This window comes from Ambystoma mexicanum, chromosome 3q (assembly GCF_040938575.1).
Source record: "Ambystoma mexicanum isolate Mex_15411 chromosome 3q, UKY_AmexF1_1, whole genome shotgun sequence".
Classification (NCBI taxonomy): domain Eukaryota; kingdom Metazoa; phylum Chordata; class Amphibia; order Caudata; family Ambystomatidae; genus Ambystoma; species Ambystoma mexicanum.
This window is the reverse complement of record NC_090926.1, coordinates 404,238,466-404,266,157: the sequence shown is the minus strand read 5'-3', so window position 1 is coordinate 404,266,157 and position 27,692 is coordinate 404,238,466. Positions and strand designations below refer to the sequence as shown.

At 47.9% G+C, this 27,692-nt stretch overlaps 1 protein-coding gene across 4 annotated transcripts in view; it reads right to left on the bottom strand.

Annotated features, from left to right (window-relative positions):
- Positions 1 to 27,692, bottom strand: part of MGAT4B (alpha-1,3-mannosyl-glycoprotein 4-beta-N-acetylglucosaminyltransferase B) — a 1,380,432-nt gene that overhangs the window by 664,664 nt on the left and 688,076 nt on the right. For all 4 annotated transcript variants that reach the window (XM_069654102.1, XM_069654101.1, XM_069654099.1 and 1 more), the window contains one exon: positions 24,903 to 25,016. In XM_069654102.1, coding sequence (XP_069510203.1) covers positions 24,903 to 25,016 — 114 coding nt within the window. The remainder of the gene's footprint in view (positions 1 to 24,902; positions 25,017 to 27,692) is intronic.

The following is a 27,692-nucleotide window of genomic DNA, read 5'->3' as shown; positions in this document are numbered from 1 at the left end:
ACGGACTCACACATGGCATCCTTGCCATCCTGTACAATAGCAAGAAAACCATCCTGTTCCTCCCCTTCGGGAATATGGTCAGCTGCCAATGAAATACAGTTCCACAGAGTGTGCGTGAAACGTGACAAGGCACACACGGAGTTGGCTACCTGTAAAGCCATACCCCCTGAAGAAAACACTTTCTTCGGCCAGCCATCAAAACACTTGTCGTCCCTATCAGGAGGGATGGTAGGGTACGATGCCTGCTTTGCTGGGGCCGTGGCCGCCTGCACCACCAAACTCTCCGGAGTGGGGTGCATGGTCAAGTAGCAGGGGTCACTACTGGCTGGACAGTATTTTCGCGTCAAAGACTTGCTCACTGCCGGCAGACTCTCCGGAGCAGTCCAAGCCACAGCCACCCTTCTTTGCAAAGCCATATGGAATGGCAGTATCGGGTCAGTTGGAGGACCTTGGTCGAGGATGTCCTTCAGGTCAGCCTGCAGAAAATCCACAGGTGGCGCTGACCACCCCAAGTAGTCCGTGACCCTCGACATAAGGCGCTGGTATGAGGACTCGGCATGGGTGCCAGGCTCAGGTCGACAGAACTCCACCTCCGGAGTCCTCTCCAGACCACTTGCGTCGTACAGTGACGGACGCAGGTCTTCAATCTGGCTGTGACCAGACAAAATCTTGTCAAACACCTCCTCAGGCACCAAACCTTCCTCAGATCCCTCATCCACCTCAGAAATAAAATCCAGAGGTCGGAAAGAGGGCACAGAAAAAGGGACAAAGACATGCTTAGCCTTGGCCAGAGCCTTTCTGGGGGGGTTCCACCGAGCCACGGGTTAACTCCGACAAAGCAGCCTCGAAAGGCGTCGAGGGCATTGATGGAATCGGCGTCGAGCGAGGTGCAGACAACTTCGACGGTGTCGACACAGGCCTTGAGGGCGAAGCCCTGAGCGGGTCCTTCGATGGCCTGGGCGCCGATGGTGTTGACAACTTCCTCGGAGGCAGAGCCTCGAGAGAGTTGTCTCGACAACCTCGGCGCCGCAGGCGTCGATGTCTTCCTCGAAGACTTCACAGGCTCACACGGTCTCGAGGGCGTCGAGGATCGTGACCTGGAACGTGCATGTCTAGAGCGACCATCCTTGTCCGACCGGGACCTCGAAGGCGCCTGGTGGTCGCTACGACCGCTCGAGCCCAAAGGCGGACAAGCAGGGTCTCTAGCACGGTCACGGCCAGCGTCCTTAGACAGAGTGGACGGACAGGAGCGCTGTGATTGAAGAATCGCCATCATCTCCTTTCGGAAGGAATCCCATTCCTCAGGAGTGGAATGCTTGTTGGAACAAGCAACCCGCCGACGGGCGGTGTCCTCGGATGAGGACGGGAAAGGCGACCTGTGACGGCGCTTCTGCGAGTGCCTCAAAGATCCGTGGACCGTCTTCAGAGGAAGAACTGGAACAGTCGAACGTGGAAGGGACGGTAGGGTAATATCGATAACTAATATAATGTAACGACCAAAGGTCGAAGAGAACAAAAGCAATTTCTCTGGACGAACTCCGCATAAGGCGACCAGTATGCTGGGTGGAAAAAAACAATCTGAGGGACCTCGACACGTGATGTATTTCGGGTACACTTCACGTCACGGATAGTGTTACAGGCACGCGCCCATGTCAACGTCCCCTCGTCGAAAGACAAGATGTAATACTCCGCGGTGACCACTGGATGTCGGATTTATGCACAGCATGTGATTCTAAACAGATTAACAAGCATCAGAAATACTTATTTACCCAGTAAGGGGCACTACCGCCACAGTTACTGTGTTTACCAATGGCAGTGCAGTACAGGGCAGCCCTTCCTTCTATGGAGGGCATGAATTACGGCACAACGGGTACCAAACCCAATCGCCAGCTGCTCCTTTATCCCAAGGCGCTTTCAAAAACACTTGCTTGTTTAATAACGTGTAACCATCAACAAATAAAAACTGCATTCCCCACACATCAAGAAAACCATTGAGATCAAATTAATTGGCAATCCAAAATGCTTTACCAGTTTTGGAGGTAGATTGAGAGGTGGTCCACCCGCAACACCCATGGCCACGGACCACTTGCTCCCACTTCCGCTGGATGATGGGGGCCGCTGCAGTCTGTCACACGCAGTCACACTCGCTGGCCTGTGGTCTCGGTGGTAACAAGGCACAGGGAACGAACCCCAGCAGCAATCTGGGCCGCTCCCCAACTCAGCTCGCAACTCACAACTTCTTGCGGCTCTCGGGTTGCAGCTCACTTAGCCCTTTGATTCCTTCAAGTAAATGACACTCCCTAGAGACTTTCTGGGGGAGATTGTTTGGACGTTTAAGCTCTTGTTGTTTAACAAAACCAGTGCTTCCTTTCCAGTTGAATTTGTTCTAGAAGCGCCTCCTACATTTTATAATCATGAAATTCACGCTCAGTGCCCAAGAAGAAGCCAGTGGAGTGACCATTCGGAACAAGTTACTTACCTGTAACCCTTGTTAAAATGGCCACGATCCTTTCTTCCGAGGGGGCTGCCAGGAATGAAACTGTATTGAGAGTGGCCCCCTGGAACAGAGCGTCATGCGATGGAACAAAGCAGGACTTTGGATAATTCATGGAGAATCCCAGATCCATCAGCAGCCGGGCGTTCCTGTCCGTGTGGTCGACAGCGATTTGCCTTGACTTGGCCCGGATGAGCCAGTCGTCGAGGTACGGGTACACATGTATCACTCGCAGACGTAGATGGGCCGCCACCACTGGTGCCAGGCACTTTGTGAAAACACCCTGGTCGCCGACTTCAGTCAAAAGGGAAGGGCCTTGAATTGGTAATGCTTCCCTTGTACGACAAAGCGCAGGAACTGCTGATGCTTCATGTGAATGGGGACACGGAAGTAAGTGTCCTCCACATCCACTGACGTTAGGAGGACCCCTTCCACCAGTTGGTCTAGCACATGTTGCAACGCGGCCATCCTGAATTTTTGGGACTTGAGGAATTTGTTAAGTCACCGCAGGTGGAGAATGGGCCTCCAGCCCCTGGTCTTCTTTCTTACTAAAAAGTATCTGATGTAAACTGCGGCACCCCACAGTTGCTTTGGAAAGCGCTCTATGGCCCCTTTTTTTAAGCATGGCCTGTACCTCCTGCAGGAGCTGAGGGATGTGCTGCTCCTGCTGGGCCACCGGTGCGGAAACTTGTTGGAATTCTAGAGTGCGTCCGTGTGAGAGAGCATCCAGCACCCATCGGTTGGTAGAGATCTGCTTCAGCTCGCTGACAAAGCCCTCCCAGCGGGGTGCAAGGGTGGGGGCCGGACATCCTTGCCGGTTCAGTCCTGCTTCGGGGCATGCATGCCGCCTTGGGAGCGACAACGGCAGCCACCTCCGAAAGCCTTGGAACGATCCCTGTAGGCCTACTGGGTCGTGGAATGGGAGTGTTGACGGTAAGACGACGATCCGCTACCGAAACCCTTGGATGATCTTCCGTATTTGTCTCCTGAGGCATGAAAGGAAGGGCAGAGTTGCTGAAGCGTGCCTAGGGCCTGGGCCGTCTCTGTGTCGGTCTTGATGGCCTGCAACGAGTCATCGACAGCCTTCCCAAAGAGATTGTCCCTGTCGAACGGCATGTCCAGGACCCTCGTCTGAACGTCCTGCCGAAGGTTGGTGGCTTTCAAACCAGCCACGACGATGGAGGCAGACACTGCTCCCTACCTGGCAGAACTCTGTGTCCATGATGCCCAGGGCCATGGTGATGGCATGGTCCGATGGAGGATCTTCAGTGCCCCAACTCGCTTGTCATCGGGGAGGAATTCCAGCAACGGGGCCATCTTGTTGTTGCCGCCGCGTATATCACCTTTGGCCTATTGCATCTAACTTCTTCCCCTCGCTGTCCAGGGGAACGGAGGGTGACGATCGATTTGAGGACTTCTTCCTTGCAGCTGCCGAGACGACCAAGTCTGGGCAAGGCTGCGATCGCAGGCACTTGGGTGTGGACACTGGTACCCGGTACTTGTCCTCCAGCCGGTCTGTTTTCGCCGGGGCTGAGGCGAGACTTCTCATCAGTGCCAGGCCCTCATCCTAAACATGGTCTAGGAGAGGCACTGCCAGATGGTCTTCCTTCTAGCCTCTCAGCGCTGGTACAGGAACCCTTCCTTTTTGGTCTCTTCTGGCGTCAGTGGAAGAGCCCTGACGCGTGGACGACCATGGAGTTGACTGATCCCACTTTGTCCAGTGGAGACGCTCGTGGCGGGAACATGCCGCTGGCGTCTGTATCCGGCGTTGCTGTGTCTGTCCCCATAGCCCTAGGGGTGAGGGTATGTGAGGCGATTTATGAGGCAGCGAATGGTGCCGCTTTCTCTTCTTCGCAGGCGGTGGGCCAAGTGCCCCTGGGGTCGGGAGTGCTGTTCGGCATCCTCTTCTGTATCTCAGACATCAGAATCATCATCGTCATCCTCAGCGTTTCTGCCGTCGTCGTTCCCCACGTCCTCCATGATGTGTGAACAGACGTCATGTCCTCGTCAATCGATGAAGAAATATCTGTGCCTTGCAGCACCGTACAGGCCTCCACTTCCCCCCACCTCTTTGCATCCTGAGGGGTCAGAGCCAGGCTCAGGGCTGGCATCTTCTTCTCCGGTGTTCTCTCCACCGGCTTGGCTGAATCCTCCCGCCTGAGAGGAAGGGCCACTCTGGGCACAGCTGGGGTACCCGGTAATGGGTCATCCCCTTTTCACCTTCAAAAGGGCGGCTGCCACTACCTCAATTGTCGAGGATGATTTTTCCTGGACCACCTGGGCCTTCAGGGGCAGGCGAGTCATCTTACTCAGTGCCTTGGCCTTCTCAGGCTTCTCCCGCAGCTTCCCAGCGTTAGCCGACTTCCCCTTTGAGGAGGAGCTGAAATGATGGCTTGAGATGGAGACAGATGGTGATGTTGATCACGCCCTGATGGTCGCGGGACCCCGCTTGCGCAGCGATTCTGACGGAAACTGACTTGCAGTGCTTGTCCTGGTCTTGGGCCCCCACGGATGGGTCACCCTCAAAGGACTTAAGAAGCTCGCTCCTTGGACTGGCTGGTCCTGGGTGAGGCATGCCCCGCTTGCCACACAGGGTAAAGGCCTTGGCATTGAGCCACGCCGCCAATCTGCTGTGCCGATCCTTCATGGTGTGTTTGGTGAATCCAAAGAAAATTTCACAATCCGCCACCTTGCGATCCAGATGGAGACAGTAGAGGCACTGGGGGTCTTTGTCCTCCACAAACACATTCCTCAATCCGCAGCTGGAGCAGAGGTTGAAGAGAGAACCTCCGACATGGTCCGGTGTAGGCCCAATGGCCAACAAAAACGACAACAGGTTGAGGGAGTAGGAGGCCCACTTCTAACCGGCCCTCATCAAGGTACATCACCTTTAGCAACAAACAAAAAGGGTTAGACGGGCAATGTACTCTATTGTGGACAGGTGCTGGCCTAAACTGTACTAGAGTTCCATGGCAGTAGATGCTTCTTAGATAATTACATTTATGAAGCAAATTCAAATCAATCAAAAAAATACAAAATTTTATTCATATGCAAAACAGAATTACATGATAATTACAAATGTAAAAAATAGGTTGAGGTAGATTTTCGCATCTCAGTACGGATGTGATTAGTACACAATATAGAAATGTCCGACTAGATAATCTACTCAACGCTCAAGGGACAGTGCAAAGTGGTAACAGACAGTAATATTATACAGTTTATGAGCAGCAACTAAGCCCTTAAGGGCTCTGTGGTGTCAAGAATGAGTGTTGGCTGTGCAAATACGCAATTTAAACTACATCCAACACTCCAGTCATTCTCACCATCATTCATTCATCCACATACTATCAACAAAATACATTAGCATGTTTCTTTCCAAAAAAGTGCAAGGGTGCAGGGAAATTCGTCAGGGACTGTCTGGGATAAAAAAACTAAGCACTGAAGTATGCAAATTATACAAAAGTGGATGCTAACCAGAAGGTATCCGTAAATGGAGACACAAACTAGAATGCAAAAAAACACTTGCAAAGTGTTCAACACGGACAACACTGCATCAACTGCAAAAAGAGAAGGCACGGTTGAGGCAGCGTCCACGATGCAACAACTGGCAGCTTGGCGTGTCACCTGCAATAGAGGAGACAATGGGATCAGTGTCCATATGTCTATTATGCGACTATGCAAACAATAACAATGTGCCAGCCTAGTTTGACTAATAATTTAGAATGGTATAGCAAAAAGGGCAGCCTAATTGCCCATCGAGTTCGCATAGGTTGGAACTGATAGTGGGGAACGAGAGAGAAACCACAAGGGTATAGGGCACAGGACTCTTTCAAAGCACACAAAGTTGGGTTGGAAGTTAAAACTAGATTACAGGCATTGGGTGGGACAGGACGCCCTACGGTAAATATATCTGCGTTTCGATATCAAAAAGCGTCCCTGCCGGGACGCTGTATGTGGCTGAAGGTTAGTGCTTACAAGCCAAGGTTTAGGGCCGCAGAAGTTTCTGGAGCGGTCAACGGTGCAATGGCATACGTGCACAAGATCGTCATACAATGCTGAGGAGGGACGTCATACAATGGCCGCCGAAGATGGGAGAGGAGCCCACCGGAGGTAGGAGCTGAGTGGGGAGTTAACCGCTCTGTGGGAAGGTACAAGAGAGTCCTGTGAAGTGAGATTGCTTAAAGGGGCTTGCTCGGCTTCGGGTGTTGTTGTGCACTACTAGTGCATAGCTAGGCAAACAAAACATCCAAAAGTACCTTGTTCCAATACTGCGTTAGTTCCGTCTGAAGTGGTTAAATGTTACATCCTCTGCGGGACTGCCTGACGATGTCTGGGCCGCTCTGGCATCGTTGAGGGTTGTAATCAGCAGCTGCTGTTGGCTCAATAAAAGGTAGACAGCCACACGCAGTGTGGAGCTGAAACACAAGAGGAAGCACGTCTTACTATTTGGGATAAGAGATGATCACTACATGTCATTGGTCTAGTCCCTAAAAGCAGGACCGTGGCCGGTGCTTCATGCATGAACAGAAACGGAAACTACCGGGAGCCTGTCTTAATAGAGGGCTTACCGTGATTGCTTTAGCCGACTCCCATCGACCTGGAATCGAATAGTCTCTGTATCGAGTTGTGCGGTCATGTGATCAGGCCACTGCCTGAAATACTGCGTTGTGCATCTCTCAACGTTAATCTCAGTGGGTGGAGTCGACGCAGTGCGTGCGCATCATCGTGAATGTTGTTAAGGAATATCCAATCATGAGAATGGGCGTTTGTCTGAGGGATACTGATCCTTTCAAGCAACGGCGGGATAGCATGGAGCGGAGCACGCGTCAATGGATGCTATAGCGTGTGAAATATTTCTGCAGCCAGAGATGGATGGACAGCGGATGGTGCTACATTTATGTCGATTTTTAGCATATCTTGTACCTGTGTCAAGACAGGAGTGCTGTTACTGTACAACGGCTAGTGCATAGAATGTGCCAGGCTATGCCAGTGGAGGATGCGTTGGGTGTGCCGAGGTATACATATTAGTAGAAGGTCACAGGGCCTACAAAATGAAACCGTTCAAAGTGGTCTGTCAGTGTAGCGCCCTGAAAGGGTGATTATGGATATCTAAAAGATTGGGCTGTTTCTAAAGCTCAAAAAGGAGCGTTCCTAGAAGGCTAGTTTAGGGGCCTATAAGTAGACCCTGTTGTTCTAAAAAGCGAGAACAGCATGCTGGGATGACTTGTTTGGGCTAGTCCCATGATTGTAACACTATCCTTTGTCACACGTGCAACCATTCAATTTTTTCATTGAGGCCGGAGATTGTGATTTTGGTTAAAAAGAGGAGTTGTTCTTTGCGCAATAACGTGCTTTTGTATCCATACTGGGCAATAGTTTGTACAGAACTGTCCACTTTAGGTCGTCTGGTTTGTGCAGGTTTTCAACCCAATGGTCCACCAAAGGGTTAGTTCTGTTTTTAAGGCAGCTTTTATGTTCCCCAATTCTGAGTTTCACCTTTCGGTCAGTTTTTCCTATGTATATTTTTGAGCAAGGGCACCATATGGCGTAAATTATCATAGCAGAATTGCAATTGGTGTGCGTGTTTTGTCTCCATGGTGAAGGAAGACCCAGGTCTACTTCCGTGCTTCTACTGGTGAATTGGCAATAGATACAATGTCCACCTGGAAAATGACCTATCACAGGGGGCATATTCCATGTCTCAGTTAACTTTGTCTGGCTCTGTTTTTTCAGTGAGATATCATTCCGGGTTACAAGGTCTTTGATGTTATTACTGCGTTTGAATGCGACTGTTGGTCTAGGTACCAGTGTCTCACTTTTTTCCAAGATCGTCCAGGTTCTCTGGATGATTTTTTTTTGATGTTGTTAGACATATTGCTGTACGTGTTAACGAAACCCAATTTGTCTTTGTGGTCCTTGTTCAAGTTGTGTTCCTTATATTCAGGGAGAGACTCACAATGGTTATTTTTGGCTCTTTTGAGAGCTTTTTTAGTGACCTCTCTTGGGTAGCCTCTTATTTCGAGATTCTCCTGCATTTTAATGACACCCTCCAAAAAGTCATTGGTGTATGAGCTATTCCGTTTGAACCTTAAAAATTGGCCCAGTGGGAGGTTATCCCTGACGTGTTTCGGATGGAAGCTCTCGTAATGTAGCATCGAGTTTCTATGAGTGGGTTTGGTGTAAGGTCTTGGAGATGGTATCCACCGAAATGGTAATGTCTAGAAAATTCAAGTTGTCGCTACTCGAATTGGGGGTGAATTCAAGAAATCTGTTTTGGGTGTTGATCCATATGAGGAACTCGGCAAGCTCGCTTCTAGAGCCTTGCCAAATGATGAAAATGTCGGCAATGTATCTGCTCCATTTATTTTATGTTCTTAAAAAAGGGATTATGGGTATGCCTAATTATAGTTTGTTCAAAAAGTTCCATATACAAGTTTGCAATGCTGGGTGCCAGAGTGGCCCCCATTGCGGTCCCCTGTATCTTTTTATAGAAATCTGCATTAAAGTGGAAAAAGCTCTCTTGCAGGCTCATTTCGGCGCACCATAAGATGAAAGAGATGGGTGTCTTGTCAACCTTATGATCTGTGAGTAGTTTTTCTTCTAACATTTCTATGGATGCTCTCTGGGGGATACTTGTGTACAATGCCACCACATCCAGGCCTACAAGGATTTCAAAATCTGGGTCGAATGGGGCGCCTTCAACTTCTTCAATCATCTGCATCGTGTTTTATACATAGGATGCCATTTTCCGGACCAGTAGCTGGAGGAATGTATCTGCAAATCTCGATAATGGTTCCAATACAGACTCCACCCCTGAAACTATAGGTCTGCCAGGTGGTTCTGATAAGCATTTGTGCATCTTAGGCAGAGTGTAAAACTGGGGTATTCTTGGTTGTTCCTTGATAAGAAAGTCTGCCTCTTTGGATGTTATCCACCCCCTCTGTCTTGCTTTTTCAACTTTGAGGCTGATAAGTTCTTTGAGTCTTGGTGTGGGATCGTTTTCAAGGTGGCGGTAGCAGTACAAGTCCAGAAGTTGTCTGTTGCATTCACAAATGTATTTCTCTCTACCCTGTAGGATGATCGCATCACCTTTAGCCACTTTGCAGATTATGATGGTCTCGTTATTGAGGAGATTTTTCATCGCTGTTTTTTCTCGGGTGCTCATATTCGTGAATGTGGCTTGCCCCCTTGTCCTTTTTTCGAGTATTTCCAGATCGTGTAGTACACTCTTTTGAAAAACCTTGACCTCGGCACTCTGTTCCTGGCTGGGTACACAATAAGTAGATTTGTTGTGTAGTTCGGAGTCAGAAATCTCAGGTTCATAATTGGTGCCTTCGAAATGTTGGAAAAGATTAATTTTTCTCATGAAGGTAAAAAATTCCTGACGGAAACTGAAGGGGGTCACGTAGATTGGTCGGGACAAAGCCCATGCCTCTTTCAATAACCTTTTCATCTTCCGTTGGTGTGTAGGACGACAAGTTCACCATAATGCATGCATTCTTCTGGTAATTCGCGGCTCTAGGTCCCAGTCCTCAGGGTTCCTCTCTAAAAAAGGAAGAGGGGGATTTTGTGCAGGTGCTCCCCTATTTTGGTAATTGCAGCGGTTAATTTTGTTCCTACCCCGGTAGTTATTATGTGACCCCCTAGGTCGACGATTGGATTGTCCTCGTCTGGGAGTAGGGTCACAGTTGGAGCTGCCATTGCTAGATCTAAAAGACGTGTTTCTGAATTGGACTTTTTTCTGTCCTCCTGTCGGGTTACCGGTTTGTACTGGTTGGAAATAGTCTTGTGTGTACCTGAATGCTTTTTCATGCGAAAAATTCATAAGATCCTTGTTCATTCTGCAGACCCGTTCCCTCAGGGTGTCATCCTTAAAGTTCATCATTTCCAATATAAAGGTGTCAAATCTTTTTTTGTAGACATCCAACGGGACTGCCTTCTGTATTTCCTCCTAAAATGTTTTGAGATCTATCAGCATTTTTTCTGTCATTTCTGTTGCTGTGTCAATAATGAGAATTACCCAATCTCTCCCGCATGTATTGGCCACGTAACTCCACTGGAGAATGAAGTTATTGTTGTCCAAAAAGAGTCGTGGCTCATTCCTCCTCACTAGTCCTTGCGTTAGGGTGCCCTTCCTCAGATATTCCAACATTATAGATCCATGTAGTTCAGTCCTAATTAACCGCTTTTTAAGTTGACTGAGTTCGTCCCAGTTGGTGATATTCGTAGTTGCCTCCGTTGAACCGCCTGGACCAGACGCTTTTTCCAATAATTCTTTGACATATTCTTCGTCATAACTCCTGCACCGGTCTAAAGCCATGTTTACAGTCAGCTTGTTATTGTACTGAGATCTCGCTATGTCCTCGTGGTTGTTCCTCAATTCCTCTATCAGTGGTCTTGCCTGCAAACTAAAATTTATATCACAACCTCGCAGTCAAGCGACCGTGCTAGAAACCAACAAAAACTACAAGAGGTTGAGGGAGTAGGAGGCCCAATTCTAACTGGCCCTCATCAAGGTACATCACCTTTAGCAACAAACAAAAAAGGTTAGACGGGCAATGTACTCTATTGTGGACAGATGGTGGCCTAAACTGTACGAGAGTTCAATGACCGTGGATGCTTCTTAGTTAATTAAATTTATGGAGCAAATTCAAATCAATCAAAAAATACAAAATTTTATTCATATGCAAAACAGAATTACATGATAATTACAAATGTTAAAAATAGGTTGAGGTAGATTTTCGCATCTCAGTATGGATGTGATTAGTGCACAATATAGAAATGTCCGACTAGATCATCTACTCAACGCTCAAGGGACAGTGCACACTGGTAACAGACAGTAATATGATACAGTTTATGAGCAGCAACTAAGCCCTATAAGATTCTGTGGTGTCAAGGAAGTGTCTTGTGCTATGCAAATACGCAATTTAAACTACATCCAAAACTCCAGTCATTCTCACCGTCATTCATGTAACGCTCACCTGATTCCCGCAGAGGCGCCGGTCTTGACTGGGTCAATGCCATATCTTCAAAGGTGATGTGTAACACACGGTTGGCTCTTTGGGCTGGACCTCTGTGCACTGTATGTCTGACTCGAAGAGTAAGATGTCTGCAGATAGAAAATATGGGATTAATGAACTGGGGTTATTGGGTGCCTCTCTCCTCTTCCCTTTCTCTTCTCTTCTCCTGTAGAACCCCAAAGGTTAACGCCCTCACCTTAGGTAAGTGAACGCCGAGCTCTCCATCTGCCTCGGGGCAGGGTGCCGTAACCAGTTTCTTCACTGGATAAGGGTGCAGGCCTCTTGACCTCAGAGGACTGCTGTCCGTCGTTAACTGCACGAACGGTAAGTTCTGGGCACTTCAAATGTCTTAAAAGTCTTTTGTAATGATATCTCTTGTTTTGCAGGGTTCCGGCGATGGCGGGCTGATGAGAGTTGAGGATCGAACCCGCGTGAGGAATAGAAGCGCCTGGAAGCACGTAAGTAAGCGCTTGTAGCCTGCTTCACGATGCGCACTAACTGTCCCTTTTATCTTGCAGGTACAAGTTCGGAGCTTTAGAGAAGCTGAAGGGTGCTGGAATACCCACTGGATTCGGCATGGGAAGGAGTAATGGCACGTGAGTAATAAAGTTGCCCAATGTCTTTAAAACGCACCTTCTTTTGTCTTTCAGATGCGGGATGCAGCGCCGAAGGCCTCCGGAGCGTGCGAAGAGCTGGTAAGCTTTTGTCTTTCAGATGCCGGAATGCAGTGCGAAGACCTCCGGAGCATGCGAAGAGTAGGTAAGCCTTTGTCTTTCAGATGCCGGAATGCAGTGCGAGGCGTTGGTGACAGCCGATGGACCAGGTAAGAGATGCGCTGCCACTGAAGACCGTAGTGCTAACCTGTTCTTTCTTTGTCTTTACAGGTGCTGCTGAAGACTGGATTCCAGGATGGTAAGCCTTTGTTCCCTTAGGCCCAGGATCAGAAGCAGAAGACACGATGAGCGTTCTGCTGCAGAGAATGCAGAATAACGCAAAGCAAGATTCATCCATCGGGTGTGGTTTAAATAGCCTCCTGTAGTGCTTAGGTGTCTCCTTCCACAGCCTCGCCTAGGTGAGAAAAGAGTTCCTGCTTTCCAGAAGAGTTCCAGTGTTCTGAACCTAGGGAGTGGCTCCTGCCCCACCCAACAGGAAAAGTAGTCCCAAACAGAAGAGGATCAGGGGCTCAACTGGCAGGTAAGTAAGCAGCATGGTCTGCTGCAGGTAAGTCCACCCAAGCATTATGAGCCCGGCGCTTCCAGCGCTGGGACTGGGCATCTTTATGAGCCTGGTGCCACTGGCGCCAGGACAGGGTCCAAAAGGTCCCAATTGGGACTGGCTGGCACTCGGAACCGGGGTTATGGGTCTGCTTCCAAGGGAGTCGGGCAAGTCCTGATCTTTTGGAAGCAGAGATCATGACAGCCATTCATCCACATACTGTCAACAAAATACATTAGCATGTTTCTTTCCGAAAAAGTGCAAGGGTGCAGGGAAATTCGTCAGGGACTGTCTGGGATAAAAAACTAAGCACTGAAGTATGCAAATTATACAAAAGTGGATGCTAACCAGAAGGTATCCGTAAATGGAGACACAAACTAGAATGCAAAAAAAACACTTCCAAAGTGTTCAACACGGACAACACTGTATCAACTGCAAAAGGAGAATGCACGGTTGAGGCAGCGTCCACGACTCAACAACTGGCAGCTTGGCGTGTCGCCTGCAATAGAGGAGACAATGGGATCAGTGTCCATTTGACTATTATGCGACTGTGCAAACAATAACAATCTGCCATCCTAGTTTGACTAATAATTTAGGCTGGCATTGCAAAAAAGGCAGCCTAATTGCCCATCGAGTTCACAATGGCCATCTGGAATCTGATGAAAACTCAACGATTCTTGCCCTTGAGGAGCGATGAAAGACACAGACAAACGGATCCCCGCTCGACGGTCGAAGGAACGAAACAGCACACAGGCTCGATCTGACAAAAATCTGACTTTTTACCAAAAAAGCGTGACAAATCGTAGATAAGCTCACGGAGCAAAACACTTGAACATGCAGTAAAAATCTGAATATAGCTGCCAGAGGAGGGGTTTAGGGAGAGGGCAGTCAGAGGCTGGGAGCAGTATGACCCAGAGCTCAGTGATTGGTTTATAGGAGAAAGACAGTTTGTAAGTGAAAGTGAAACCGTTTTTTTTTCTTTTCTTTTACTGAGGATTCCCAGCCTGGCGGGAAAACGTTCTTTCGACTGGAAGTTCCTCCCACGTATTCCTCAACTTATGATATTCGTATCTTGCCAGCTTTGCTGCTTTGGAAAATAAATTCTCGGCAGAGGGCGCTGTGCACGAGGTTGTTGCGTCAATGTCCCTCGACAGGCTCCGTACTGCGTCGACATCAGTATAAGTAGCTTGTGCCACGCCCGTTGGCTTCAGTTCTGTTTTTTCGAGGAAATATTCGAGGAACACCCAGGCGTGCCTCAGGACTGAAAACTCAGAGAGAAGTGTAAATAACGCGAACTGTACTGCGGGGTAGGATGGGAGGGGCGATGAAGAATACGTGGAAGGAACATCCAGTCGAAAGAATGTTACAGTCGGTAAGTAACTTTCTCTTCGAATGGATTGTGTCCTCCCACGTATTCCTCACCTTATGATAGACTCCCATAGCAGTGGAATTTCTTTTCGAGGTGGGAGAACTAATTATTTTTTATCATGGACGGAATGTAGTACCGTCTTAGCAAATAATCCTTCATGGGAAGAAGCATCTAAGCAATAATGCTTAAGGAAGGTATGCATTGATGCCTATGTTGCGGCTGAACAAATATCTGCCACAGGGACTCCCCTCTTCAGAGCTGCGGAAGTAGCCATTACCCTCGTGGAATGGGCTCGAAGCCCATCCGGCGGGTCCTTTCCGGCCAATGTGTTCCACTCAACTATAGCCAAAATGATCCAGCAGGGTATGCTCCGTTTTGTCACTGCTAATCCCAATTTATGGGAAGCATAACCCACAAAATGTTGGTCATCCTGACGCAATTTTGACATTCTTGATATATAAAAACAGAGCCCTTTTTGGGTCCATTCTCTGAAACCTCTCCTCTTCTTTGCCCAAATGAGGAGGAGGGTAGAACGTTGGTAGTATGATTTTTTGTGACAAGTGAAAGTCAAACTACTTTTGGTAAGAAAGAGGGTTTAACCTTAAGTACCACTTTGTCTTTGTGAAAAGTAGTGTACAGAGGTTTGCATGAGAGAGCCTGCAACTCACTAACCCTGCGGTCTGATGTTAAGGCCCCAAGAAGGACAGTTTTTAATGTTAGAAGCCTCAAGGGACAAGAATGCAGAGGCTCAAAAGGTACACAAGTTAGAAACTTAAGTACAAGATTTAAATCCCAGGTCGAGACATGAAAAGGGACTGGAGGGTACACATTAGTGAGCCCCTTCAGCAATTGAATGATTAATGGAATTTTGAAGTAGGAAACCTCTTCCGAGGAGCGTTTGAAAATGGACAGCGCAGCCAAATAACCTTTTATCGTTCCAATCTGGAGCACCAGATTGGCTAAATGTAACAGGAAAGAAAGCACTATTGGTGTGCCACATTGGAATGGATCCACATTCTTATCTTTTCACCAGTTACTGAATTTATTCCAACAACACCGGTACAGAGACTTAGTTGCTGGCCTTCTGGCCGAAAGCAAAATCTCCATTACGTCATCCCTGAAGTCCCAATCCTTGTATCTCAGCCACTCAGAAACCATGCGTGAAGGCTGAGTGGCTTGGCCTCTGGATGGAGAACTCAACCTTCCCTCTTGCAAGAGAAGATCCTCTCATTGTGGAAGACCTATTGGAGGGCAGATGGACATGTCCAGAAGGTCCGGGTACCACGTCCTCCTGGCCCAATCCGGGGCAATTAGTATCATGGTTTTCCTGAACTTTCTCAACCTCCCGATTATGTGAGGACTCACAGGGACTGGAGGAAACGCATACAGAAGTGGAAATTCCCAGTCCACTACGAACGCATCTCCTAGAGCTCCTCTTGGGGGAAATTCCCTTGAGCAGTACTGATCGCACTTTCGGTTCAGGTTCCCCAAAGGGTGAAGATCTCTTGAAGGACTTCCTGAGCTAGTTCCCACTCGTGGGATACTGTGTTCTGCCTGCAGAGCGTCCGCCGCTGTGTTCTGCTTTTCAGCTAGGTGAACTGCCAACAGAGGGATTCCTTCTTGTATTGCCCAGAACCAGAGCCTCATTGCCTCTCTGCACAGTGGTAGTGCCTCCACTCTTGTTGAGGTAGTAAATGACCACTGTGTTGTCCGTCATTATCAGGCCATTCTTTCCCTGTACAGAGGGCAGAAAGGCCTTCAGCGCTAGTCTGATTGCCCTCAGCTCCAACAGGTTGATGTGTAGTTTGGACTCCGATGGAGACCAATGACCGCTGATTGTTAGATTGTTCGTATGGGCTCCCCACCCTGTGAGTGAGGCATCCGTCACTACTGTTATCTCCGGCCATGGTTGCCAAAAAGATTCTGCCTTGCGGATATTGTCGTTGCAAGCCCACCGTGGTAGTTCCTGAACTGTGCTCGGGACTTGCAGAAGATCCCTCATACTCCACGAGAATTGGGACCATCGAGTTCTGAGGGGCCATTGAAGCGATCTCATTCTCAGTCGAGCCTCTGGCACCAGATAAATGCAGGACGCCATGGGGCCGAGCAACCTCAGAAAATCTTAGGCCGGTAGACAATGGGCATTCTTGAATTTTGTTACCATCTGCAGAATGTGGAGAGCTCTCACCTCAGGAGGCGAGACATTGCCCGAGGAAGTATCCAGGACTGCTCCGATAAACTGGAGTCTTTGGAATGGTATCATATGGGACTTCTTGTAATTGAAGGTGAAGCTCAGCTTGTGTAGGGAGCGGCAGGTGATTGCAAGATGTTCCTGAGCTTGTTCGGGGGAACAAGCTCTTTTCAGCCAATCGTCCAGGTAGGGGTAGACATGAACCCCCCCCTTTCTCCTGAGATTCGCTTCCACAACCGCCATCAGCTTGGTGAAAACCCTTAGGCGGAGGTCAGCCCGAATGGCAGAACTCAAAACTGAAAGTGAGAGCCGCGAACCTCAGGTACTTTCTGTGCTTGAGATGGATTGGCACATAAAAGTAAGCATCTTGAAGGTCCAATGATACCAACCAGTCTTGGAGAGCATGAAGGATCTGAGAAAGGGTTACCATCTTGAACTTGTTTAAGCTTCTTAAGTCCAAGATGGGTCTCACCCTCCGTCCTTCTTTGGGATAAGAAAGTAAGGGGAGTACCAAACCTTGTTCCTCTCCGCTACAGGTACATATTCTATTGCACCTTTCTCTAGCAGGGTTAAAATTTCCTGCACAAAGAGCGGATCTGGAATTTTGACAGAGTTGGCGCCCGGTGGATGGTCCCGAGGCCTTTTTAGGAAGGGAAGGCAGTAACCTTGAGCTACTGTTTCCAGTGCCCAAGCATCTCAAGTAATGCCCCCCCCCCATTCGTTCAGATGCTCAGAGATTCTGCCTTCCAACAGGGTCTTGTGTGCTACGGCCTCAGAGAGGTTTGGAGGCGCTTGCAGGAGCAGCTGCGGGCAAAAATGCTGCTGCTGAGGCCCATTTCGCACCTCTTCCTCGTCCAATACGAGGGAAATGTCTTCTACCTTTGTGTGCGGCCTGTGCACTTCCTCTACCAAAAGAAGAGTAGTATCGAAAAGAACGACCTCTCCAGGAAGATGAGCCCGAATAAGGTTTTTGAGGCTGTCGCAAAGAGGTGCTAAGTGATTTAGCTGCCGCCTTGGAGGTCTGCAGTTTTTCTAAGCTCTCATCAGCTTTACGGACGAACAGCCTCGAGCCGCCGAAAGGCATGTTGAGTAGCGTGGCCTGCACATCTGGTACAAAACCTGACTTCCTCAACCACGCAAAACTGCACAGTACTGTGCTTGCAGCCATGGATCTGCTGATGATGTCAACAGTATCCAATACAGATTGGAGACAATCCCCCATTGCCTCCTTCCTATCTTTCACAATATTCAGAAAGCCTTCCCTGTCTTCGCCTTCTGGAATATGATCAGCCGCCGCCTTTACACAGTCCCACAGGGTATGCTTAAACCTGGCCAGGGTACAGGTGACATTTGCTGATTTAAGGACCATATTGCCCGAGGAAAATACCTTGCGGGCCCAAGCGTCCACGTTTTTATCATCTCTATCTGGGGGGGATAAATAGATAAGCTGATTGTCTCGTGGAAGTAGCGGCTTGTACCACTAAACCTTCTGGTGTAGGATGCTTACTCAGAAAATCAGGGTCATTGCCTGATGGTCTATACTTTTTTGGAAGGTCTTTATTGACTGCTGCAACAGACTCAGGAGTCTCCCAATTTGTAACCACTATTCTTTAGAGAGCCCTATGAAAGGGAAGAACTGGGTCTTTTTGGGGGCCCGGTCCAGGATGTCAGTCATATCATCCTGTTCAAAGGTTGGTAAAGACCTACCCCAACCCATATATTCAACAACTCTGTTCCTCAAGTTCCTGTACCCTGAATCTGCATGTTCTGCAGGATCAGGTTTTTGAAACTCTAACTTAGGTGACGTATCAATGCTACTGGCAGAGTAAAGGGTATCACACAGGTCTCTCAATCTTGACTCAGGGTCAATGAATTCCCCTGGCATATCTCTAGTACCAAACTTTACTCCAAATGGAGATATTTCTTCCTCCGAGACACTTTCTTCCTCAAATATCGAGGACAGACTTAAAAAAAGTCTGATTTCGGTAAAGGTGTAGAACTTTTTTCCTGTTCAGGAATGTGTCTCGAGGTAATGGAAGGATTCTTCAAAATCGTCGATGACTACTTCGATAAAGTAGCCAATTTCTCTTTCTGCTTCGGCGTTGAGGTAGTCGGCACCGATGAACTCGTCGAGTGCTTCAACGATTTATGTTTCTTTGCCATTACCGGGGAATCACTCGAATCTCGCGAAGCCTTTGACGTTTTAACGTCGGGTTGAGATTGTCGAGTTGCCTCCTTACTACTGGACTTAGCCTTAGTAGTTTGACTCTCCTGCGTCGTCCAAGGGAGCAACCGGGGTCTGGCTTTTTCGAGGTTTCTTTGAGGGGGTTGGGCCGCATTCTCAAAGACTTTCATCATTTGCTTTTTGAATTCTTCCCATTTTCTTGGGTAATCCGACCTAGTCGGACATTTTACCAATTCGGTAGATGTGTCAGACGAAGAGGAAGGAGATCTGGGTCTCCTCTTCATCTTCTTTGAGGAAGATGGCGAACGCCTCGATCTACTACGTGAACGGGATCTCTTCGAATGCTTGTGCCGATCCGAATCTCTCAATTCGACTGACTTTTTATGTTTTGCAGAGGCCTACGAAGAGGTTTTCAAAGAGGCCTTGGAAGATTCCCGCCCCACCGTCAGTTTACCTTTTCTCTCACGAAGAGCTTTCTCTGTCATCGACGGACAGGAGCCACAGTCGTCGGTCCAACCCAGGCATCAAAGAAACGCGGTGGGGGTCTGTGATCGACATTTTAGAGCCACAGTCGACATATTTGTTTAACCCCATCTTGGGAGTAGAAGGGGTAGAAGAAGATGACATTTTCTTGAAGAAAATTCGAAGCGCGCCGTTAACACGAGAGCAAAGCAATCGGAAAAACGGAACTGAAGCCAACGGGCGCGGCTCAAGCTACTTATACTGATGGTGACGTTGACGCAGTACAGAGCCCGTCAAGGGACATAGATGCCACGACCTCATGCACACCTCTGCTGAGAAATTTTTTCCGAAGCAGCAAAGCTGGCGAGATAAGAATATCATAAGATGAGGAATACGTGGGAGGACACAATACATTCAAAGAAGACATTTGAGTGTGGCAAAGTTTTGTGAGAAACAACCATGCTGTATCCGAAGAGAAAGCTTTCGCATAAAAACTGAACTGAAGTAACAGGCGTAGTGCATGCTATTTATACTATCGATGACGTCAACTTCGAGAGGGATGGAGGCCCTCAAAGGACATTGAGGCGACGACGCACAGCGCTCTCTTCTGCAAAAAACAAATCTAAAGCAACTGAAACTGGTAGGAGGAGTTATCATAAAATGAAGAATACATGGGCGGAAACAATCGATTTGAAAGTATTTGTCAGTGGCATGTGCTATTTTGAGCAATTGTAGTACATTTTGAGCATTTTTTGTGTGGCGATGAATTCACCCCCACTCCCTCAAAAAAATAAACCTATCTCAAAATGTTCCAATTCTTAAAAATATCCTTGACTAGTGACAAATACTTTTTTCAAATAAATACTGATGTAATAGATTTTGCAGCATACATATATGTGTCCCCAGGCAGCCTATATGGCTATTCCAATTTACATAATGTTAGACAAGACATGTAAAGGCATTGCACAATCTTTTATGCATCCTTTTGTTTTGTAAAATGAAATATTTGTCAATTGACAAGGGCTGTTTTGAGAAATTGTAACCAACTTTTAACCATTTTTGAACCATGAATGGGGGGGGGGGGAGGGGTTGTGGCTACAAGGCCATGTAGGGAGACGCTTTCTCATGAGAGCTCCTGCCGATCCTAAATAGATCTGAGCAGAAATTACACACTGCTGCGGTAAAATAGATGAAATCAAAGGCGTGGATGTATGAAGCTGCACAGTCTAGCTGGAGAAAGGTGCGGTATCGATCGGCACCAGGACTTGAGAGAAAATGCACATAAATGACTTGAGGATGATACAAAGTGGCGAACGGCAATGAACAAAGGAATAGAACGCAATTAGGAATGCCCGGGAAGATACTGTAGCGAGTGTAAGCGCTGGAGGCAGAAGGCTGCAAGCAGAAAAAACAAAGAGCAGAGCGAAGGTAGGGGCTCGCTGCGTTTTACACGGTACACAAGCAGCAGTATTCCAGTGCCCGAGGCATACCTACTAACGCCCCAGAGTGAAACCGGGCAGCAGGCTTGCCCAACCACGAGGGACCGAAACGGAGTGCCAGGGTGTCAGACGGACAAAAACAAAAAGAACACAAGGCGTTTAGGAGAGTCTATGCCCCTACACGAAACCTGGAAGAAACGATCAGTGAGGCTGTTCGGTCGGGCACAAATCAGAGACAGACCGTTGCACGCTAAACCCCAGTGGATACAGAGCGAGGACGAAGCGAGGGATGAAGATCACCCGTGCCTTGAAACGAAACTGCTGAGGGCCCGATGCACATAATTAATGGAAGTGGCAACTGTACGCAAGGCAGACGGAACCGATACACGGTTATGTGGTAACAGCAAAGTGTGGATGGAAAAGCGGTGAATGGTGTGGCGCAAGGGCGGACGCACAAGTAAGCCTGCAGGAGGAAAGAAAAAGGACGTTGATGAGGCCTACGGTGGCCACGAGGCAGCTAAAAGAAGGGGAAGCCTGAACCATGCCCTAATAGCGGCTGAGACCCAAAGTTCGGATACCAGCAATAAAACCAGTGTGCAGGGGAGAGGGAGAATCAACGCACGTGGTACTCCAACAATACTGATGTGCGCTACGGAGATATAATCAAGACATATACAGTAGTAAGAATCTACACCACCGACAGGCGGAACATAATACCGGGCCCTAATAAAACCCAGATAGTGCACGGAAGGACCAGAGGGGCGCAGATACACAGGAAATCACCCTTTGGCAACAGTGAGTGGATGACACTCATTGCAGCAATAGAGAGCACACCCTGAACAAAAAACTGGCAGGATCGGATGTAGCAGAATGCACGGGTGGAAGTTAAGATACCCTATCTTAGACCAGGATCTAAGATACGGGAGCAGGCTCTGGGGGCCATCTTGGGGACCGAAACATCCCGTGCTCGGGACGAGGCTTTTGGACCCGGGCGAGCACAGTAGGCACCCCCCCATAAAGGCTCTGACGCTGGGCAGGCGATTGGGCAAACAAACACTGGTCGGATTTGCCCTGCGCATTCAGACCCACAGTGCTGGGACACAGAGCGATGTCTTCCAAATTGCCCAAGACAAAGGGCAAGCAGTCATTGATGGAGGGCTTTGCAAAGACTCCACTGTCGATGGAGGGGGCCAAGAGCAAAGACAGGAGTGCCCAGACCGGAACACCCCCCGGCACGTGGGGACCAACAGATTCTTGAGGCCATAGCTGACCTGACACTGGAAACTAAACCAGAGGCTGCCATAACCACACTTCGGCACAGTACAAGTGGACCTCACCCTGATAAGACAAGATGTCAGAACAATCGTGGAAAGAACGGGCGTGCTGGAGGAGGAGATGAAATCCAACACAGCCACCTGTGCATCACACGCCTCAGAGATCCACGTGCTCCGACAACAAGTAAGCAACCTGGAAAACAGGGGGGAGGAAGCGGAAGAACGCCCGCTGAGAAATAACATACATATTGTGGCCCTTCCGGAGAGGCAAGAGGGATCAAACCCAATGGAATATGTGGAGACCATGTTATTGCAGGACATAGGGGGTGGGATACTCACGCAAGGCTTTGCAGTAGAAAGAGCACATAGGGCTCTGACTAGAAGCCACCCCCCTCCCCCCCAAGACCCATCATTGCCAAGATACTAAACTACCGTGACAAAGGATCCTGGAGCACTTCTGGAAAGAAGGTACAATACGTAGGGCATCGGCATCCATAACCGCCTACCCAGACTACACGCTCCAGGTGCAGAGAAGGCGCCTGAATTTCGGGGCTGTGAAGAGGAGATTACGGGACGCTGGCTATAAATACATGCTGCTGTATCCGGCCAAGCTGAAGTTGTTCCACAAAAACCAAACTGTTTTCTTCGACACGCCGGAAGACGCAATGGAATGGCTAGACGCACAGAATTGCCTGACTGAGAAGGACGAGAATGAGAGCGGAACCGAATGACAGGGAGAACAAACCAGAGGCCGAGGTGTTGTATAAAATGTAACTCTGGGACTTGATTATAGAAACAGGAAGTAGTGCAACGACGGGCAGAGTAGCAGTGGCACAAAGTAGGAGACTAGGAGGACCTGACCTCATACCCCACCAGATAGTTTAGTTGGATTACCATTAGTGTGGTAACACCCTGTTGGGCTCCTAACACCGGCTTGCCAGGATAGGACCAAATGCGGGGTCGCCTCAGATCCAGGGATGGAGCTGGGCAACAGTTGGGGAAGGGAAGGGAGGCGGGAGGGAGGTTGGGGAGAGAAAGGGTGTTTGGAGACAGTTGGGGAATGAAAGCGAGGGAGGCGGGGGGATTGTTGGGGAGTTTGGGGTGGAACTAATTAGAAAGCAAGCTTATACTCACGGCAAGCATGAATGGGGCGAAGGACATGGAGGGAGGGAGAAGGGACAAGATATGGGCGAAGATGGGAGACCTTAGAATTGTAACCTGGAACGTCAAGGGACTAAATAGCTACTTGAAGAGAAATAAGGTAATGATGTACCTCAGAAGGCAAAAAGTGGATATAGCTTTGCTACAAGAAACCCACCTCACCAAAGAGAAACAGGAGGCAATTGGGAAGAAATGGAAGGGGACCACTATAGGGGCATTGTATTCGGCATACGCCAGGGAAGTAATTATCTGGGTAGCGCCACATGTACCCTTCCAGATGCAGCAGGCCATAGTGGAGCCAGACGGGAGGATGGTAGTGATACTGGGGTTGCTAGAGAATAGAGAACTGTGTTTCATAAACACATACGCCACAAATCAAGATACAGTGGCATATTTCATGACACTATACAGCAAAATCAGCCCATACATAGGAGGCACGTGATCAGCCCATACATTGTGAATTGTGCCCCCACCTGTCAGGATACAAGGATTCTGTCAGATGCATGCTGGCTTTTCTAGAACAGCGAGTGCAGAGTACCTCTCAGTAAGCTTTGCTGTTCCCAATCTCGACCTCGGCCTTCCATACCCCCTTAGCAAGGACTTAGGCCAAGAACATGGAGGAGAGTGAGCATAGAAATACCCACTGTTTACAGGCTTGCCATGTGTGGGAGCCATCCCCAAGGTTTGACTGCGATGTACAATGAAGGAAAGAAGCCACTCTAAGTTCTCTAACCCAAGGGAACAGGCTCAACTGATTGGAGTCCAGCAAGTCAATTAGGAGGACTAGCATTTGGTTTGGATGGTCTCACTTCGTGGTCTCAGGAAATATTGTTTTGCCTCACTACCATCACTGCTCTCAGAGCACTGTATTCCAAGACTTGAAGTCTGGAGGACAGTCCAGAGACTGGGTCAGGAGGGAAGCTACAAGGAGAGAGACTGTGGAAGGATAATAATAATAATTTCGCATTTATATAGCGCTACGAACCCTCGAGTATCTGAGCTCTGCATATTATTACCCACGGTGTGTGGTGCTCATTTATCGACATCGGAAGTATGAAAGCCTGAGTTTGGCGCTGCCGGGATTCGAACCTGCGTTGGCAGGATCTGCACTGATGTCAAAGCGAGTGATCTACTTGCTGTGCCACTTGACCGGCAGGATGATTATCATCAGAGGAAGGAAGAACTGTGTTTAAGGTGACAGTTGTTGCATTGTTGAAATGCCCCAACAAACTCAAGTTGTACAAATAAAAGTTTTACAAAACATGTTATTGTTTATGTAGGTTTGCATCTCAGTTTAGTGTTTTGCAGTGTTTTGCAGTGAAGGAGGAGTTCCTACTTTTGTTCCCCAATAAACACAGACATTAAGGAGACAAAGCTATCCAAGGCTCCAATAGAATAACCTTGTGGATACTTAGACTATGCTCCTGTCCTGTAGAGGTGCAGTGCCATACTCTTAGTAACATTTGGGGAAGGAACAAAGTAGTTCCAAAATAGCTAAAAGATGGATTGATGTTTTCAGCACCAATATCTATCCCTCCACCCATTCTCACCAGATACTGGCGAGTGGAAATACCACGTACGTCAATCTGCGTTCCTTCCTCTCACCCTTTATTAACCCTCAGAATTTCATCGCTGGAATTAACTGCATCCAGGGCACACGATTTTGAGGAGGCATTAGGAGCAATGGTATGCTAAGTGCCTGATCTGTTGGCAACAGGACATTAAGCCGAAGGTCGGTTTGGCAAAGACTTCTCTACCTGAATTTAAATTAAACCCTACAGTTAGTGAAATATGATCACAAATGCATAGATGAATCACACACAAGACAGGAAAACAATTCTGCTTGCAAGTTAAATGTATGAAGAAGCTAGATGCACATTAATCCTTTGAAATAATGTTTGCATTAAATGCTGTATGCCTAAAGAAATTCAACTTCAGGCTATTTGCACTCGCCACTAGTCACTGACTACTCTTAATTTACTCTTTGCGACTAAGAAATGGTGTGCTGTGTACATGTTGGGAATTGAGATGGCGAGCAACTTTCTATGCCTGGCTTGTAGAATGCACATTTTGACCCCTGCTCTATTATTACCTCACTCGTTCTTTGGGATCCCCAAACGATTCTCGAAGGCGAGAGAAATCAGGGTAGAAATGTGGAGATGGGGAAATAACTTCCAGCAGGCCAGACTGCATTTCATTTGGAAACCTAAAGAAAAGGAAATCAGAATAATTATTTCTAGTATTCAACATGCAAAGGTTATTACCACGATATGTTACATAACATTGCCAAATCCATACAAGGCTTTAAAATGGAATATGATTTGTTTGAATAAACATACTTCAATACAAAAAAGAACCCCCAGTAGACAATTAAATGATACAAAATTAGTAATTCTAGTTCTGCAGAACTAGAAGACAGTTGTGCAATGCCAAACTCATACATGCATACAAAAATCAAGAGCCGAATTAGCCTCATCTGGATGAGGATCTCTGTGGGTCAACCTAGCTGCTCTGCCCACCTGCACAGTCCAGCCCATCCACATATGTTAATGCACTACATATACCCATTAAAAATAGACAGGGATGGGGGGATGCACTGGACGGAATAGATACAGTATTATCAATGACCTTTCCTAGGATGCCTTTGCAAGTCTTTTTACTAGCCAACAGAGGACGGTGTAAGATTGCTAGGCAGTATAGTCAATGGATTGGCAAAGTGCTATTAGTGGCTGCAAAACAAATATTAAAATTGTGGAAAACAAGGAAAGTTGGTTGAGTCATGGCCAAGTGCTATCTGACTTTGAGAAAGTCTTGTTTCAAAAGCTGAATAAAGAGGGAGATTACTTAGAACTCTTGTCACCTTTTAACAGCCTCTATGGTGGGTAGGTATTTAATCACTTGCGTGTGAAGTAGGTTAGTGGAGGAATTCTGGTTGGGGGGAGGGCAAGTATAAAAAAATAATGTGTGTTTCTTTTCTTTTTCCCTTTCTTTTTTTTCAATGTTGTGTCACCCTATAATGTGTTCTGTGCGTATTGGGTCCAGGGACAATGTATGTTAGTGGGGATTGTACCATATTACAGTTATTATAGTACAAGCCTGTATCATAGGATTCTTAAGTCGTTTTAGTGTATTCATTGATTGTTCAGAAAGGAATTTTAACTCTGATAGTACATGAATGCTTGCATTAGTTACTTGTTGGTTATTTTGTAAAATTAATAAAGTGTTGAATAAATAAACAGGGAGATTATGGACAGAGAGGAGAAAAGGTCTAACCTCAGTGTTGGGCTGCAGTGAAATGAAAGAGAAAAATCTAAACTGCGGGTTGACTGGTACAGAGGTCTCCTGTCAGGAGTGTGGGGCAGGAGTGTAGATCAGATAAGAGTATAGTGTGATGAAGCATAGAGGATTTCCCCAGAAAACCTGGCCTCGGACCCTTCCCATGAGGCCAGGGAAAGGCAGACGCTTTCTGATCCCCGACCCTGGGGGTGGTGTTCTGCGAGAGGATCACATGAGGGGATAATGGGAAAACCCCTTTAATAACTTTCCCCGAGACCCTACAATCTTAATGGCCCATTGTAAAATTGATAATGTATAATAAAAAGGTAATTTGAACGTTTTATTTATTTTATTTATTTATTTGCATTTTTAGAGCGCACAGCTGCCCACGGGCATCGTGGCGCTGTTATAAGAAGGTTTACTTAACACAGGCGAATAACATGAAAGGCAGTGGACATGGTTACAGACATGGTTGAGGGTACGAGGTTACATGTGACAGTGAACTTTGGTATAGCAGTATACAGAAATTATTTGCATTGCAGTAGAATTCACTTAAAGGAACAAGTTACTTACCTGTAACTGTTGTTCTCCAGCATGGGTCTGGCATGGATTCACATGCTCATGAATATTCCCCGTCGTCAGGCTGGGAATCCTCGGTAAAGAAAAATCAGTATCAGTTTCGTTTCTGATCTGTCTTTCGTAGTAGTAACCAATCACTGATCTCTGCGTCATACTAACCACAGCCAATGACTGCCATCTCCCTAAGCCCCACCTCCGGCAGCCATCTTCAGATTTGGTAGCATGTGAAATGGCAGTATGACCAAGTGAAGAGCCGCAGAGGGGTAGGCGGGAGGGTTCGCATGTGAATCCATGCCAGACCCATGCTGGAGAACAACAGTTGCAGGTAAGTAACTTGTTCCTTCTCCAGCATGGGGTCTGGCATGGATTCACATGCTCATGAATAAAAGAATACATAGCAGTACACACATGCACAACCACTTGAGGTGGCAACAGGCTCAACATTAAGCAACTCTTACCTTCTCACCAGGCTCACCTTAGGCGAACAGGTTGTTCAGCACTGCTTGGCCGACCCTGGATGGACTCCTCCCTGGAATTCCGGTCGACGCAGTAGAATTTCGTGAAGGTGTGCGTCGACCTCCACGTAGCAGCCCTGCAGATGTCCAAAGGGGCACACCAGATAGGAACGCCGTGGTAGCTGCGATCGCTCTGGTGGAAGGGGCTCTCGGACGGCCGGGCAGCGGTCGGTTTGCCAACCGATGACAGTACATGATACAGCCGGAGAGCCATCTGGAAATGGAAGCCTTTGAGAGAGCCTTCCCCTGATTGACAGGTCCAAAGTTTACAAAAAGTTGTGACGTCTTCCGAAAACTTCGTGCGGTCCACGTAGAACTTCAGCGCTCTAGCCACATCCAGCGAGTGCAAAGTCCTTTCAGCCGGCGATGAAGGCGACGGGAAGAAAACAGGCAACACCAAGGGTTCGTTGAGGTGGAAGTCTGACGGCACCTTGGGCATGAAGGAGGGGTGCGTCCTGAGCACTAGCCTCATGTCGTGAAAAGTCAAGTACGGGGGCTTGCAGGAAAGGGCC